We start from the raw sequence: 17,383 nt of genomic DNA on the forward strand, positions 1-17,383 counted from the left end.
CATGCGTGCCTTTAATAAGTTGTAATTCCCAGGTTTTTTTTTTCTGTTCTTTTGTGTGTGTGTGATAATAATTTTTGTATTAACATGTGTTAATTCAATGCAATTTTGTTATTTCATAATTAGTATTCGATTCTGCCCTATAAGATTTTTTTTTTTTAATTATAAGCAAGCAGAGAAAACATTAATCAAAGTTTTCATATTATCAACAATTAGATTATATATACAGAAGAAATATTAATATGATTAGCTTTCAACTTGAACACAACGACGCGGTTTGTATACAAATGCTGCAATAGCCATGGCAAATACTACCACAGCCATACCTTGCGCAGCCAATTTTAGTCTGCAGCAAGTCGAACTTTCTAGGCCAATTAGGTAATTTGATGGCAAACTTGCATTGACATCTCCACTATTGCTTATTTTTTTGGATGTTTTCTTAGGCAGTGATACATGAAGAATTCCTGCTGTGCCAAACTTCACACGAATTTCATCTATTTCGCAATGCTTGGAGATTTTGATTTCCTTCCGAAAACGACTTCTGATATTATTCTTCAGAGGGCGTTCTCCGGTTATGACTAGAGTAGTGCCAAGGTTTATTCTAACTTTGAGTTGTTCCCTTTCGAAATCTATATTGAATTAAAAACCAGATATGCATGTATGATCACATTAGATATACGTGTATTGAATAATTTCAAGAATTCTTCAACTTCTGAAACAAAGGGAAAGCTACATACCTTGGAGACCATGGACCTCAAGCAAGTCACATCCTTCCTCTCTTCGCCACTTGCACATGGGTTCAAAATCATCGTAAGTGCAGGTGATGGGAGCTTCATTATCCTTGTTTTCCATTGGAGCTAGGTTTCTCTTGCTTGATATTTCTGAAAGAGAATGATATTAATATATATGTTTTACAAGAGAAATTAAGGTAGTAATTCTTTGCTTTCCAAGAAAAAAATATATAGTATATTTCTTGAAGAGGTTCCCATTGGATTTCGTTTTGGAAGAGAATCTTTCTTGTTTAGTTTTCTAAGGAAAGTGATGAGTTGCTTTGATTTGTTTTCAGGTATTCTTCCTTTCCTATGTATCTTGCATTTCCCCTGCGACCACTTTAAGCTCTTTAGCTTCTTCTATGGGCAAATTGGCAGGGGATATTTCACTGATATTTGATGGAAAATGGTCTGTATAATTTAATTAAATTGACTTATTTGAATTGATCAAATCAATTCAAATTTTGACTTAAAAAAAATAAATGATAATAAAATTAATTTTAGACTAAAATAAAATTTTGATCCAAAATTTTTATTTTTTAATAATTTGATGCATAATTCTAAATAATCTTAAAATGATCTAATGTGAACTCATTAAATAAATAATAAAATTTAAAATAACTCGTGATTTAAATAACTTGACTTGTAAATCCATTTGCCAACTCAAACATGGCGCTTTGCTTCACAATTTTTACATAATAATTTATTTAGTTACCAATAAGTAGTTGAATAAAAAACATAAAACTAATTTTCAAGCGAATTTTATTTATAAAATCAGATGTTTGAATCTTAGAATTATTATTATTATTGGGAGCGTGGGAAACCAAATACTAAAAAAAAAAACAAATTTGCTTAGTTCACACGATGAATGCTTTATAAAAAATGAAATTGCTATTCCAAATATATATTTAGCCACAGAATAGTCATTCATCTTTTTAGCTAGGAAAGAAGAAGAAATGGGTCTAGCCTTGAAGTTTTAAATGTTTAATTGTTTTTATAAATGATGATTTGGATGGCGTTTTTTCCCTAATAAATGATGATTTTTTTTTAAAATATATAATTAGCCTTTAATTGAAATTTAAATTCGAATTCTTAGACAAATTTTATCAATTAAAAGAAACTAATTAATCAATTATTTTTCTCTAAATTGATAATGATCATTACAAATACCAAAAATATAAATTATGAAAATATAGTTAATTAATTAGTTTTAATCAAAATACGTGAAAGAGATAGTGTCATTCAAATCTAAAAACCAATAAATCGAACAATATATATTGAAGAAACAAATAATTAATTAGCTTTCAACATGAAATACAACAAGAATATCTGCAGATGTTCACTCATAGACATTCTTGCATGATTCTAAATTCATCTTTCAAATATTCTTTTTGATTCATTTCTCTGTCACTTTAAGATATATACGCAAAGGTATCCAGTATTGGTTTGCATATGCATGTCTCTCATCTCTTCTTTTTTTCACTATATTTTGTTATGAGATATCACTATCAGATGCCTAATTTCAAACTGAATTTTTTATTTATTTATACTCGATTTATTATAAATTTAAAATATAAAATATGTAGTATAATTTATTTATTAAATATATAAATCTAAATTCCTATTAGACTGAACTAAACAAAAATTTGCTTTCAAAACTTTCTGCCTGCTTGCTGCTTGCTGCTTGCATTGATTGTGATCCATATGGCTTCAACATTCTGACTACCCACCTAATGTTGAGAATCACGAGCCTAAGTGTACTTTGGATCAATAAGCAAATAGGTTTTCAAGCGATATATACTGGGCTGAAAATTGAGTCCGCCTGTTTGTTGATCCACACTACACTATTTGCCATTCTTAACACCTAATGATTATAGGCATTATGGTTTTTTTCCCCCCCACAAATCAGAATATGTGGCATTGTTTAATTGAAACCTTCAAATCAGAATATATGGCATAGATTACAGAATGTAATAGCTTTTAGAAGCTAGAACAGTAGTAACATTTAGCTTTCAATAGAGAGAGAGCTGACGGTACATGTACATTACAAATGCACCAACAACTATCCCCAAAGCAAACGCTATAACAACATTCCTAGTTCCAAGATTTAAAACTATATTATCTGGCAGCCGAAATCTGTAGCCTGAAAACTTGCTGGTTTTGGTATTTTCAGTTGTAGTACCAGATGGGATGGTCTTCGGTTGGGTTCTTTCATTTTCTTTATTTTGCAGTGGCAATGTCGACATATTATTTTGAGAGGAGGGTGATGATAATACAGTTTTCTTAGGCAAAAATACTGAAAGAATATCACCAGACATTTTTGCGCGAATTTCATCAGTTTTGTAATCCATTGATGAAAGCCTCAATTCTTTCCGAAAACGGCTTCGTTTGCTCCCTTCCAAAGGACGTTCTCCAGTTATTATCATGACTCCAAGATTGCTGAGTTGAATCTTAAGTTGATCCTTTTTGAAACCTATATATATAATTAACATATATATAGAACGATTTGTATGGGATTAAAAAGATAAAACAGAAACATGCATGAATTTTACATATATATAAAGAGAGTGAAAATGATACCATTGAGATGAACCTCAAGCATGTCATGTTCTTGCTCTCTCTGCCACTTGCTGTAGGGTTCGAAATCTTCGTAGACAATAGCTCCAGCCATATGTATCGATGCTAATAATCAACTTGTTTAGTTAATTTCTTGAGCTTTGGAAGGAAAAATAGATATATATGTGGAGAGTATATCTAGCTGGGCCGCCTGTTCGTTATATTGATTTCTTTGTACCTCTTTTATATTCATGCGAGCTACAAGAATTACAATCAAGATTTAAGCTGATTATTAATTAGAGATTGCTTTTGGATTGAAGGGGAATGATTCCTTTCTGAAAATTCAAGGATTTGGGTCGGTTGGTTTTTGTATCTTCAAGTAAATATATTCTTGGATCACCAATTTCCATAGTTGTGAGACATTACTATTCTTTTCTTTCCTGTGCAGCATATATGTAACTTGTCTTTGCGACTTCATTAACTTGTCTTTGCGACTTCATCTTTAGGACAAGTCCATAACATTTTGAAGTGGTCTTCCTTCTATCAACTATACAAATCTTCTTTATGAGGTGTGAATATGGCATGAAATGGATTGCAATTTTTAAAGAAATTAATGGTGCGTGGATTTCTATATATATTTAAGCATTTTGGTCGCCTTGAGATGGTATGTGACTAGACGACTCACCATTACCTCATTGCAATTCTGATGTCATCATTTTAATTTTTTTTTTACTACACATAAATTATTTAAAAGAAAAGAATTGAAAACTTTTAATTAATATTTTATAAGCCTTCTTTTTAAAAAAAAAAAAAAAGGAATGGATCAATAATAGCTTTTGCGACTAATTTCCCACTAATTCACATTATTGACACATTTTTGTATCACTATAAATTAAAGATTTTTGTGTTGAATATCCATTTCTAGTATAATTGATTGAGATCAATGTACATATCTTTCTTCTCTTTCTAAATTTTTTAAAAATAAATTGAGAGCACCTAGAGCTCTACCTAATTATCCTGCTAATTCTTCGATTTTAATGGAATTATCTTTAAAAATAATAACAAAAGAATGTTTTGGAAAGTGATTTGATTTGATTATTATAAATCCTATGTTCTATAGGAATATGATATGTCAAAAAATTTTCATTTGATAAAAAAATTAGTTGACATCACCATATTTGATTTCTTCTTCCCCGCCTTTACCAAGAAAATCACATATGTCTAGCTGTGCCCCTTTATCTGCAGATAAAGCATTGATGGTAGGGTTGGCTTTTTTTTTTTTGTTGATAAGAAAGTTTGGGTAAAGCACGTATAGGTGGAACTCTAAGTTCTCACCAATAATTATTTGAAGATAGTTGAAATCTAGTAGGATAATATATAAGCAAATGACCCACCTGGTGGATGGTGACAAAACCATGGTTGGTTTTTGGACAGGGATAAATAGTACTCCCCAGTCTTTATCGGTATATAGACAAAATGGAAGAATAATTTAAGCAAAATCAAAGCTTTCAAACAATGACCAAATGATAACCATGACAATTAGAGGCTTTAATAATCACTTCAATTAGGTGCTAGTTTGAAGAAAAAAATTTACATAAACAAAGGCTGAAACTGATCACAATCTTTATATATATATATATATATATATATATATTTCACTTGCCTATAAACAAAATTCTGCCACTACAGAACATATATATCATTTCAACTAGCAGTTGTCTTAGTGGCTAAAGCAACAAGAAAGTCTCTGTAATCCCCAGATGGAATGCTCTCACATATTGCATCTCTCAGTTCCATCTCATATTTCTTCTTGAACATCCCTTGAATCTCATCCATGTCAACGTCTGCTCTGCTCATCATCACCCTTGTCAAGGCACCTCTATCAGCTGTTGTCCCTCTAATGCTGGCATACAATGCCTGCAACCAGTTTTCTGACAAACCTATGAGATTTTCCGATGAAAATTTCCTTTTGTATTGTGAGTGGTTTCACAAACCAACTTAATTAGCCGTTAAGATAAGTTCATTTTTTTTGTTTAATCAAAAGTAGACCATCCATGTCAGACTAGAAAATATACAACATGCTTAGCCTAATCAAAAGTTAAAACCTATATAGATACAAGTAAAGAACAGAAATTACACACCTTTGCATAATAATTAGGAGGATTGCACATGCATTTTATGACTGTTTTAAGTGAATCTTCAAATTCCCTAGAATTTCCCTTCTTGAGTTTCTGCAAAGTAGAGCTCAAACAAAAGAAATCACTAGCTTAACACAGAAATACTAAAGGGAGTTTACCAAATAGAATTACTGTAATTGGTACATTTTCAGATTGTTATATGTCAGGATTATGAGTTCTACACTCATACTTTTCCTTAAAAAAAAAAAAAGAAATCAATGAGAATTAATTGTCAGATGTTATACCATAGTGTACTCATGTCCATAGATGTGTTTATAGCTAGAAAGCGTGAGTTTCATCTGTGGAATACTTCTTTTACTTAGGATCTCAAGCACAACAGCTTCTTCACTGGCTCCTGAACCCCCTTCCCCTGCTTCATGCAGCCTCTTAGCATCACATTTAGCAATATGTTGGCTAACATCTGCTTGGTGAGCCTTGTGTGATGCTGCTAATGCTACCAGAATCTGCAAAACGAAAACCCATCAATCTTCCTATAAACAACCATTTGCACCAATAATAGCACAAAGAATGCTAAAAACATTCATCTTTCACTGTGATGGCTCTATACTTAAATATTGAAGAACCTTAATTAATTACCTTCTGGAGTGGATGGGGTGGTTCAAGATTGATAATATCTTGATCCAATTGCCTTCTGAATCTTGATTGATAGGCTTGTTTGATGAGCATAATATGACTTGACTTTCTACCCACAAAGATTTCAACAAGAGCCCTGTAGTTAGTATCACCTTGTTCAAGAGCTTCCTTGGCCACAATAGCATCACGTTCATGTGGGTGTACCATCCACAAAGACAAGGCTGCAAAAACTTTAGATCCAATTTTAGCCTCATTTCTTTGGTCACTAGAGATACACATCCTTTCAAGAAAACTTGTTATATCTTCTCCATACATTGCCTTGTAAGTCTCTCTAATCTGTTGCCTTTCAATCTTGGACTTGGTAGCTAATGATCGAACCAACTGGTTCACCCTTCCCCAAGAATCATGAATCTCTTTGCATTCTATCTCGAACCCTTGGCTAGATGAGGTTAGAATCTTGGTTCCCATAGCAGAAGAATTAAGATTCTGGGTTTCTAATGCATACCAGGAAGAACCCAATTTGTTATTTATATAGGCAGAAAGCCATGACTTGGGGGTTGGGGCCAAAGGAAGGGATTTCTCTTTTGTTGATGTGGGTGTGGGTGTGGGTGTTCTTCAAGTTTGGAGTTTAGACCAACAATTCAAAGTCCATATAAAAAGTGAAAACAAGAAGTTTCTGTGCATTCTGAGTAGAAAGTGAGGTGCAATTAGTAGGCCAAGAAGACCCACTTGTACATTGTGCCATGTGATTTTTGTTGTGTAGCTAATTTCATGGATTTCCTACCAGGCTATGACACAGAAATGCCATGTTTTTGGCAAACTTTTCATTGCCCATTTGAATAGCCACACCTTTTTCATTGGCCTCTTTTGCCATTCTCTCTCTCTCTCGCTTTCTGCATTTAGTATTTTTTTTTTTTCTCCTTTTGCTTTTGGCTTTTGGGTCAATTTAAGGGAAAATGGTTGTGTATTGTCATACAACAAATATGAAGACAATGTGCTATGGTGGTCATATATTTTGGTGCTTTTTTTTAGCTGGTGCATTGTTTAATATTGGTCCAACTTGGATTTAAATTAGGCCATTGGGTCCTGAGCACATAGAAAGTAATTTTATGGAAAGAGACTATGTAAAATGTAAATATCTACAGAAATTAGCTCTAGCATTAGATTTTTTTGGAAAATTTTTGTTTAGAATTGATCAGTCATTGACTTACAACGCATTATACATAATGAAATATACGTATTAAATAAGTGAAATTCATATAAAAAATATGTCTAATTAAATTAGCGAGTCAATTCACAATATGACAAATCAAATCGATATAATTTCAACACAAACACGAATAAACACAATTCTAATCCTTTATTTTTACATCATATTTATACCATATTTATGAAATCATGTGTAAAATTCCCATCCCTAATTGCACATTTCTGTATCCAGCGATGCTCCTAAGGTTTCAAGAGACATCTCTAGTAACGCAACTAAGATTTCTAGCAGTGCCACTAACGTTTCTAGTGATGCTGCTGCAATTATGAGAACTATTATTTTTTATATATGAACTAATTCAATTACAACTTTTTCAAAGAAATTTCACAAACATAAAAAATTACACATAAATGAAAAAAAATCATGTATAATTGTAAACTTAAATTTTATTATTTTTATGTAAGATAATATAATTATAAAATAAATTAGCTTTTGGATTGGACTTAAATGCTCAAAATGGTATCTGTTCCATAGTTGTGTGAGAGAGTGAAAGGTGTGTGAAAAGTCTCACATTGCTTGAATATCATATACCCACTAAACTTTAATAAATATTCATTTAAATAAACAATTTTATATATAAGTCTCTAAATATTATAATTAATAATATTTAATTACTATAAATAATAAAAAATATTTTATACAATGTAATTTTATATAATCATGATGATAACTTGATATTATTTATTTATATAGCAATCTAGCAATTGGATCAAAATACTATAAATTTTAGAATTTGAAATTATATCATTTAGTTATATTTTCGAACTGTTGACAATTGAACATTAAACTAACATTTTAAAAAATCAATTATCAAATACTTCAATCTAAAAACATTGATCTCAACCAATGATTTTAGCTTTATTATGAGTAACACACTAGAAATAATGATTGGTCCAAACTAAAATAATCTCATCATAAACTCTTATTTTGTTTCACTCATTTGTTTTTGTCGTTTAATTTTATAATATAGAGGTGTAAATTTTTAAAATGATTTTAGTATGATTAAATTAAAATTTGTTGGTTTTATGGATATATTGAAAAAAAAAAAGACTTGAAGTTTCGAACAATTTTTTCAAAAAGTGCTTTTCAATCTCAGCTCCAACAAGGCAAAAGTGGAAGATGAAAGAAGCAAAAGAGAGACAAAGTCCAAGAGAAGTCCTCTGTAGCGTTCTTCAAAGTTCTCATTGCATGTTGACCAAGAAAAGAATCCCCATGACTTTGCCCCTTTTTCCCCTTTTACTATTTTACCCTTCCACTCCCTCCACTCACTATTGTTTGTTGGGCACGAGTAAAAGAGTTTGCGAGTGAGAGTTCAATTATTAAATAAATTATCAATTATTTTACTTGTTATATTGACAGTAATTAATTATTTATATAATTATTTAAAATAAAAATATTTAATAAAAATAATTATTAATTAATTATTAAATATAAAAAGTAATAATATTATTTTTATTCTAATTAAAATATCCTCTTAAATTTTTCTAAAAATTAAAATGAATAACTTTTTATTAGTATACAGATTATATTATTAAATAATATAAATAAAAAAACTAATATTTTAATACTGTTTTGAAAATTATTACCAAACAGACTTAAGAAAAGCCTTTAACTAGAATTCTTATATGCCAATTCAGGGTCAATTTAAATTGGGATAGCAACATATAGAATACTCGTAAAACTTATTATGTTCAAATTCAATCACTATTTTTAATATCAAAATTTCTTTATTATTATCTGAATAATATCCACTCTTGTTAAATTTTATATATTTTAATTAATAATGTATATAAAATATATTATTTATTAATAAATTATATTTTAAAAATTTAATTACAATTCTATGAAATATTTCTTATATTTATTGAAAATATAATATACAAATATTTATAAATATTATTATATAAATTATATTTTTATATTTAATTAATTATTTATATAAACAAAATTAAAAAATAAATACTTAATATAAAACATTTAAATCTAACATGAATATTATTTTTTTAAATCTAAATTCACTACAAATTTAGTTTATATTATTCGAATCTCTCTCAATAGATTTAAATCGAATTGAATACGCAAAACTACTCGGCTTGTTGTAGCGAATTGTCAACTAGAATTGATTGCAATTTAATTTATATTTCAGACCAACCTTGACCAGCTCTAAATTGATACATTATGAAATCCTAACTTTTTTTTTAAGCATTATAAAATTTCAACTTTTTGTTTGAAAATTATAAAATCTCAACTTTAAATTAAACCTAGTAAAATTTAATAATTGGCCTTATTATATATATTTTCTTTAAGTTAAACATGCAGATACACAGACTCAAGAAAATAACATATTATTTAATAAAATTATGACACATTTATTAAGGTGGACTGATCCTTATAAATCTACATATGCATTCATTTCATAATTAATATGAAATATGAAAGATCAGCTCACTGATAAATAGATTTATATTTGATTTTTTGCTATGAATACACAAGCACAATGGCTTAATCTTCAATATTTTATCTTTTTTACACCTAAATTTATGGAAGAAATATATTTTTTAGTGAAATTATGATAATTTTATTAAGGCGCGTTAATTCTTATAAGCTTACACTCGTATTCATCTACCATCAATGTGTTTCGCAAGTACCAATCTTAATATAATTTAACAATCAATAAAATTCAATAAAAAATAATTCACAAAATTTGTTGGCATAGAGTGATTGTCCCGCAACCCATATGAAAAATTATGGTATGGTAATTAAATTATTTATTAAATTTTAATAAAAAAATTTAGTTATATTACGATATACGAGACTTTGTATTAGTGATTTAATACCACCTTCCTTGGCAACATAATCCAACATGCCTATGCGTACCGTTATGATTATATTAAAAAATATTCACGTGCGGAGGATTTTACCAAAGGTAATAGGATAAATTATAACTTATTGTTTAAAATTCGATAAAATTTATAATTTAATTTTTATATTTTTAAAATTAAATAATTTTGTTTTATTTTTTAAAAATATAAAAATTATGTTATAAAGTTTTGAAATTAATTTATCCGCCAAATGATTCTGAAAAAGACGTTGCAAGTGGATGATTTTATTTTAATAAGATAAATGCTTTTATTAATAATTATTACTAATAAATAAAAATTATATTTTATAATAAAATATTGGTAATCCGACGAGACAGACTCCGATGCTGTATCGCCAACTATTGCAGTGTCACAACCGCCACCCGCCACTGAAAGAGACTGGAGTATTGTTCCACCAACAAGGTTAAAATGGGAAACTAATAAAATGATTGGTAATTATGACAAGACTCGGGGGCATTTAATACAACTTACATTCTCTGCTGTCTTCTGCTTTTCTGTCTCTTGTCAGTTCGCTACCTCATTTAATACTCTTCTCTTTTCTTTCTGTCTTTCCTCTTCTCTTTCTCGCGAAGGCTAGCAGGAGAAAACCTCCTTCGCAAGAGGAGCTCGCAATGCAGGTTAGTTCATAGTTAATTTCTTTTATCCATGAACGCAAAAGCTTATTCTTGATTTTTCGGTTATTTTTTAATCTGATTTGTTCATTTTTTTCTCTTGAAGACGAGAACGGTTCAAGTGAAGCATGTATCAGATCTAGCTAGTGAGAGAGAGATTCACGAGTTCTTCTCTTTCTCTGGCGAAATCGAGCACATTGAGATCCAACGGTGTGTTGTTATTTACTTCTATATGTATATACTGACAAGCTTGTATGTGGTTTCTTTCCTTTCTTTTTTTGCTCCTCTGTTACCCTTTTAAAGTCCTATTTGGGCCTGTGTTTGGTAGCCGAGGAAAATGTAGGGAAACGAAAACTTGTTCTTTTTTAAGTTCAGTTAGTTCAGTACTTATCCGAATCTCTTCTCTTCCCTCTCTCTCTTCACAATCGCATTTTCTACGAAATCAAACGGAATTGGATTTTCTTTTTAGTTATTTTTTACGCTATTTTACGCTCTCTCTGTTTTTTTTTTTGGGTCTCTCTTTTTAGTTATGCTCTTTTTTTTTTTTTTTTAATTTGTGTTTCGTGGCTATTATCTGTGTTCTATGTTTGCTTAATGGAGGTTCGTTGTGTTGTTTTTATCTTTGGATGCAGTGAAAATGGGCTATCAAAGACTGCATTTGTTACATTCAAAGATCATAAAGCACTTGAAATTGCATTGCTGTTGTCGGTGCGTCCTTTTTTTTTTTTTAATGTACTATGTGTTCATACTCGAAATTATGAATTCAGATACTTTGTGTGTGATATACTTCAAGTCTCGGCGAGAATGAGTGAACTGTAAGCAGTTTTAAAGAATTGAATGTTTAAATCTAAAGCAAATGAGTGGTGTTCTTTAGTATTACTCAATATACTGCCCTTCTGATTTTTCCCAACTGCAAGTTAACATGTGATCATTTATATTCATTTACTTATAAGAATTAGGTTTCATTTGAAATTCTTAAACTTTAAGATGATTTTTTTATTTTATTTTTTCAGAAGGTACGAACTGCTGATCAATTTTGTGTTGTGATTGTCAGCAGTATGCCAATATGCTTTGATTATTTTATTTTTCCTTCTCTAGAAATTCAGTTTGTGCATATCTTGTCTTCTGTTGAAAGTGATTAGATTTACCTGATTGGAATGATGATATGTCCGAGTTTTGTTCATTTAATGGTTAAATCTCTTGGTGTAGACTGAGTATTCTTTCCGTTATGGAACAACTAACCTAGCTTAATAATTTTTTTTGCTAAATATGTTATCACTTACTTCAGCCTGACCTCAGAGGATGGAGTTGATTCATTCTTAAACAATTTGATCCTTTTTCTGATGCCTCTAAATATATGTTAAATATACTAAAAAAATAATGTGCAGTATTGGATTTCATATTATTTTTATTTGCTTATGCTGATTGTCAAATTTTCAGTCATTTTTAGGGCTTGAGATACAATTTCTGAAAAAAAAAAGATTGTTTTCATGCTCTCTAAATGGTTTAGGTCAATATTTGTAGCAGAAATAGTTTTGTAGTGCCAATTATTTATGGAATGCAAAGTATGTTTTTTGAATGGTTGAGACCTTAAACTTTGTGCACAATATAGTATATCAGGCATATTTTTTTGGGTCCTGTATTTGCAATTGGCAATCCTTTTCTTTTTGATATGACGTATGAGCAACCATTTTGTGTGGAAAAGTTCTACAATAAACTATTCTTATTTGGTGCAGGGAGCAACTATGGTGGACCAGATAGTGAGTATAACTCCTGCAGAAAATTATGTGCCAAATTGTGAGCTACGGGTAAATGGATGAGCAAATTGGTGTAATATCTGTTTCAGTAATTTTCAGATATCCATATTCACAATTGCTATTTATGCAGGAAGTAAGAAGGGTGGACAATGCTGTATCTGCTGTTCTTTCTGAAAGTGTTCCATCAAATGTTGAGGTAGGTAAAATGGTTGGTGGTAATCTTAAGTAATAGAGATACTGTATTTATGAAAATTTATAACTACTTGATGATAGATATTTGAGACTATCTGAAAGCGGGAAAGCTATGGAGCAATGTAGTTCATGCTTATTGTCTTAAAAAAAAGGTCATAAACTATTAGCAAAAGCCTAATTGTCTGAAGAAATTGGTTGATCAAGATTGATCTCAATCTTTCATTCAAATTCTTCCCTCTGTTCCCTGCTTTAGCCAAGAATGTTTCATATAATCATAGAAGGTTTATTGTGATTAACCTGTTTCTGTATGTACATATCTTGGTCCCCACTCTGAATCTGTATGATAAGTGAATCTATATGATTAAATGTGGTGGCACTTCTGTATCCATGGATGCTCTCAGTTAATGTATAGTATTTGCACTGTGGATGTTTTCCCCTCCAGTTTTATGGTCTTATGGTCACATTGTCTTTATTTGCAGGCTAAAACTAGTCCCCCTAGCAATGGAAGAATGTATGTCAATAGAGCACAAGAAGTAGTTTCAAGCATGCTGGCAAAAGGTTCAGCTTTTCGCCAAGATACGGTGAATAAAGCCAAGGCATTTGATGAAAAACATCGCTTGACTGCTAGTGCATCTGCCAAGGTAATGTCCTTTGATCGGAGAGTTGGGCTCACGGAGAAATTGACAGTTGGAATTTCAGCAGTCAATGAAAAAGTGAAGTCTGTGGACCAAAGGCTTCATGTTTCAGATAAAACCATGGCAGCAATATTTGCAGCAGAAAGGAAGATAAACGACACAGGATCAGCTGTCAAATCAAGCAGGTGATTCTTTTCCCTAACATTAAATTTTATGGATCTTTGGCTGTTGTAAACAATTACTTTTCCTTGTTTCCAGTTACTTCTTGCAATGGATATTTTAAGGAGACATGCTTTGGCCGTCCTAATTTGTTATTTCTGAGTTGGGCTGCTTCATTGAAGATATGATGCAGACTTTATGAGTAGTAGTTTTGGAGTTTTATGCGAACCTAATAATTCTCAGTAGATTTATCAGATTGCCAATTGAGATGCTTTGTAATCTGTGTTATAGTTATTGAATAACTTGCAATTCCATGAGTGATATAAATATCAATTTTGCAAATTCTGGAATAGATAACATATAAGATATGTGGCACATAGAGTACTGTAAGAGGAATAGTTATTATTGAAGTCATTTAAAATGGTCTTAGTGCTGTATTTATTATTATTATTATTTTATTTAAAGAATTGTTTTGATGAATAGGATTACTTAGTTAACTTGCATGAATTAACTTTTCCACTGATTCAGAATTCATAGGGAAGTCAACCGGCAACTGCTGTTAACATTTTTTTTTATGCCTGTGGACTAAGGAGTAATCTAAATTTTTACGTTGATCACTTGGCTAATTTGCACAAAAAAAGTTTAGTGATTCAGAAACCATACTTAATCAACTAGCAACTGCTGTTGACTTTATTTGTATTGCTTATCTTGCTTCCCACTGGAGTGAGGGTATGGCTTTTTAGAACAGAGGAAATGGATAATGAATAAAAAATTTCTTTTTCCAGCTCTCCTTGTATCTATATTTTGGATGCTTTATTGTTATTTGATGTTGACCTCAGTTTCGAATAATATTTTAAACATTAAAATGATTTGAATTAACAAAACTGTCTGAACCTTGGACAGATATGTGACAGCTGGAACAGCTTGGCTAAATGGTGCCTTTAGTAAAGTGGCAAGGGCCAGTCAGGTTGCTGGTACAAAAACTAGGGAGAAGTTGAATTCAGCTGTTTCAAACTTAACTGCCAAGGTATGTTCCATTAGTGGCACTAATAATATCACAAATATCAACTTTTGGCCATCTATTTTTTCAATTTTATTATCATATTTACTGAAAATATGGAAATAATTTTTGTCATCTCATTGTGGTTTAATACTGCTACAAATTAGCATGTCATAGGCACATTGCACCATTAGACATTATCCATAGGTTAAAATTATCAAATGTACTTTAATTATTTGTTGTGGTCTTGTTTTGTCATGCGAGAAACGTTGACCACTAGTTGTAAGAAAAAGTTGGCTGATATATTTTCTTTATTTGTTTTGTAAATATTTTATCTCATTTTTTTATTGTTAATAGTTGTATGTTGTGATGCAAAATATGTCCCTGGGAACTTGAACCCATATCCTCTCCCCCAAACATTAGTTTATTGCTACTATAATTGTCATTATTGTGTTGGTCTGAACGAACCGTGACACTAATATAACATGTGTCATGAGTACGTTGATCTTTCATTTTTCTTATGGCATCGTCCTGCATTGTTTTCCTCCTCATTATTTTCTGTTTGCAAATTTTTAATTTCTCAAAAAAAATTTTCTTGTCATGAACATAACAAATCTAATGTCAATAGTCAATACCAATCATCCTCAAGGACTTTGTTGCTTCATTTCCTAATGGCATAGGTGTGTTTTTGTTTTCTTGAATGCAGGAATCTCCAATTGCTGTGTAAGCAAGAAATTGGGGTCACTATAAGCTGCTTCATTAGATCCTTTGTGACAAAAGCATTGGACCCATGCATTGCTCCAACCATTGAGTTCGGGGAATTGAATGAAGAGATTGGAGCTGCAGGCTTGCTGGAGAAAGAGAAAAATTTGTGCAGTGTTTCCTTTATATGCATTTTCATCTTTGGCTTGACGTGTGCAATTATTGTGAACTCAATATTGCCCTATTTTTCAATATTCTTTGATTCCTAGAATATGCCTATGGCTTCTTTGTAATTTTGTCGTTTGCAACATTGGTTTCAAATCCAAAAGAAAATTAAATTCACATTGCCATAGAATGCCTTCATTTCTGCGCATCAGGACTTGGATGTATCTTTTCTTTCTTCCTACATGCTTGGACTATAGCAATTCATTTGATCCATAACTGAGATGGAAACGAGTCTGAATAAATTTATAATACGAATGGCAACTGGGAAATGCTTTGTGGAGCACACAAGCTCTTTTATGTATTTGTATTTAGCCGTTGGGTCAAATTTAAATTTACCCTTGACGGTTGGTTACGTAATCTGATTGGTTCGGAATGTGAAATTGATTGTTGAACCAAACTATCTATGGGCTGTAATGAGCAACTGTTATCCCCCATCGTCTCTTATCCAGTGGTGTTTTTCTTCATTTTGTTAACAAAATCAGCACCCATTCGTTCAAAATTTCCTATTTTTGCATTTTGCGGTGTCATATTCTGCTTGGTTCTTGGCCATGATGGAGAAATAAATTTTTGCAGTATGGCCTCTTCGCTTAGTTCTGCCCTTACGTGACAAAATTTTCCGGAGGAATATGCTTAGAATTTGATACATACTAAAACAAAATTCAAAAAGAAAATGTTAAGAGACAGGGGAATTAGTGGTTGTAGATCTGAGAATTGATTTTCTCCACTAATTTATGAAAGAAGCCAAAACATGATTCTTGGCTGTTACGTCCAGCAACCAGATTTTCTCTCACTTGGGTCTTGCATTGCATGTGATGCCTAACTCTTCAAACACGGCCAACTCGTCCTCTGCCCACAGCTAGGCGATTGCTTTCAAAACCCATATGTGATTTTTATTTTTTTGATTTCTGACTTCCTGTCATAGCTGTAGCTGAAAGTTAGCTTCTTGTAAATTAAAAAAAAAAAAAAAAATCCTGGAGGTACTTTGGAATAGCTGTTTTTGCTGAGTCTTCCATGTTATTAGAGTTGATCTTCTTGTTTTTAGAACTGTTTAAAAAAAAATTAAATAAAATTTCTCCATCTATGCAATTATTCAAAATTGGCGCTCCAAATTACTTATCAAAGTTGCTTTAATATTGTTTTAAATGAAATTTTAAGGGAGTCTCTCAATTTAAAAGTTGTTTTAAATGAGTTTTATGTATATTTATTTTTATTTCATATTATTTGTATATTTTACATAATACATATTTAAATATTATAAATTTAAAAAAAAAATAAAATTTTCTCTCTCATATTTAAATAAAAATTAATATTATCTTTGAGTTACTTAATTTAACTTAATTCAATACTAAAAATATATTACTCATTTAATAAATTCAAATTTAAGTCTTACTTTCTTAATCTATACTTAAAAAAAAAAAATCTTTGAATTATCAACTTGGTTAAAGAACGAGATAAATGAAAATAATGGATTTTTCATTTATATATAAAATTATATATTCTTTTTTTTTTTAATTAATGATACATGAATTATTAATTGACTTTATATCTGCAGCCGAAGTTTAGGGATAAAAGGTCTCAATAAAACAAACAAATTTTCAAATTTCCTGCTTAAAGACGGAAAGAATTAGGGCAAATTAGTAAATTTATGAGACATCGGTGTTTGACACGGTTCAACGACCGTAACTGCTAAGCCCCCGTTAGATCTCTCTCCCTTCATGCTTGCCAATACTTTTGAAACGTGTCCAACAGAGAGACACACGTACACGCACTTTCACCTGACGTGGCCAAAGACAACTCCGAACTTTAGACCCAATGCTCGTGCGTGCGCGTCAACTTCTCAACTTTAAGGGCATTTTCGT

The 17,383-nt window shown here is 30.9% G+C and overlaps 4 protein-coding genes across 4 annotated transcripts; 1 reads left to right on the forward strand and 3 right to left on the reverse strand.

Moving 5' to 3' along the window:
• Positions 1–181: 181 nt before the first annotated feature.
• Positions 182–914, reverse strand: LOC110647236 (uncharacterized). The gene is made up of 2 exons (XM_021800975.2): positions 735–914; positions 182–626 (listed from the first exon to the last, which is right to left on the reverse strand). Exons 1-2 carry the CDS (start codon positions 847–849, stop codon positions 244–246), a joined length of 498 nt encoding a protein of 165 aa, XP_021656667.2. The 5' UTR covers positions 850–914; the 3' UTR covers positions 182–243.
• Positions 915–2,670: 1,756 nt separating this feature from the next.
• Positions 2,671–3,571, reverse strand: LOC110647234 (inactive protein RESTRICTED TEV MOVEMENT 2). Its single transcript, XM_021800967.2, has 2 exons — positions 3,348–3,571; positions 2,671–3,240 (listed from the first exon to the last, which is right to left on the reverse strand). The coding sequence occupies exons 1-2, from the start codon at positions 3,436–3,438 to the stop codon at positions 2,780–2,782; spliced, it is 552 nt and encodes a 183-aa protein (XP_021656659.2). The 5' UTR covers positions 3,439–3,571; the 3' UTR covers positions 2,671–2,779.
• A 1,379-nt stretch (positions 3,572–4,950) lies between these two features.
• Positions 4,951–6,728, reverse strand: LOC110647227 (uncharacterized). Its single transcript, XM_021800959.2, has 4 exons — positions 6,098–6,728; positions 5,746–5,964; positions 5,465–5,554; positions 4,951–5,240 (listed from the first exon to the last, which is right to left on the reverse strand). The coding sequence occupies exons 1-4, from the start codon at positions 6,560–6,562 to the stop codon at positions 5,028–5,030; spliced, it is 987 nt and encodes a 328-aa protein (XP_021656651.2). The 5' UTR covers positions 6,563–6,728; the 3' UTR covers positions 4,951–5,027.
• Positions 6,729–10,680: 3,952 nt separating this feature from the next.
• Positions 10,681–15,654, forward strand: LOC110647233 (binding partner of ACD11 1). The gene is given in 8 exon segments (XM_021800963.2): positions 10,681–10,860; positions 10,961–11,064; positions 11,487–11,562; positions 12,591–12,662; positions 12,742–12,807; positions 13,283–13,623; positions 14,501–14,624; positions 15,304–15,654. Coding segments are annotated over 8 exon segments (984 nt in total). The 3' UTR covers positions 15,325–15,654.
• The last annotated feature ends 1,729 nt before the right edge of the window (positions 15,655–17,383 follow it).

This window comes from Hevea brasiliensis, unplaced genomic scaffold, assembly GCF_030052815.1.
Source record: "Hevea brasiliensis isolate MT/VB/25A 57/8 unplaced genomic scaffold, ASM3005281v1 Scaf5, whole genome shotgun sequence".
Classification (NCBI taxonomy): Eukaryota; Viridiplantae; Streptophyta; class Magnoliopsida; order Malpighiales; family Euphorbiaceae; genus Hevea; species Hevea brasiliensis.

Excerpts from the sequence above, each read along its gene's own strand:
- LOC110647236 (XM_021800975.2), bottom strand. The coding sequence starts at position 849 with ATGGAAAACAAGGATAATGAAGCTCCCATCACCTGCACTTACGATGAT. Across the intron at positions 627-734 it reads TGAGGTCCATGGTCTCCAAG|ATTTCGAAAGGGAACAACTC; the intron begins GTATGTAGCTTT and ends AATTCAATATAG.
- LOC110647234 (XM_021800967.2), bottom strand. The coding sequence starts at position 3,438 with ATGGCTGGAGCTATTGTCTACGAAGATTTCGAACCCTACAGCAAGTGG. Across the intron at positions 3,241-3,347 it reads GCTTGAGGTTCATCTCAATG|GTTTCAAAAAGGATCAACTT; the intron begins GTATCATTTTCA and ends TTATATATATAG.
- LOC110647227 (XM_021800959.2), bottom strand. The coding sequence starts at position 6,562 with ATGGGAACCAAGATTCTAACCTCATCTAGCCAAGGGTTCGAGATAGAA. Across the intron at positions 5,965-6,097 it reads CACCCCATCCACTCCAGAAG|ATTCTGGTAGCATTAGCAGC; the intron begins GTAATTAATTAA and ends TTCGTTTTGCAG. Across the intron at positions 5,555-5,745 it reads ATGGACATGAGTACACTATG|AAACTCAAGAAGGGAAATTC; the intron begins GTATAACATCTG and ends TCTACTTTGCAG.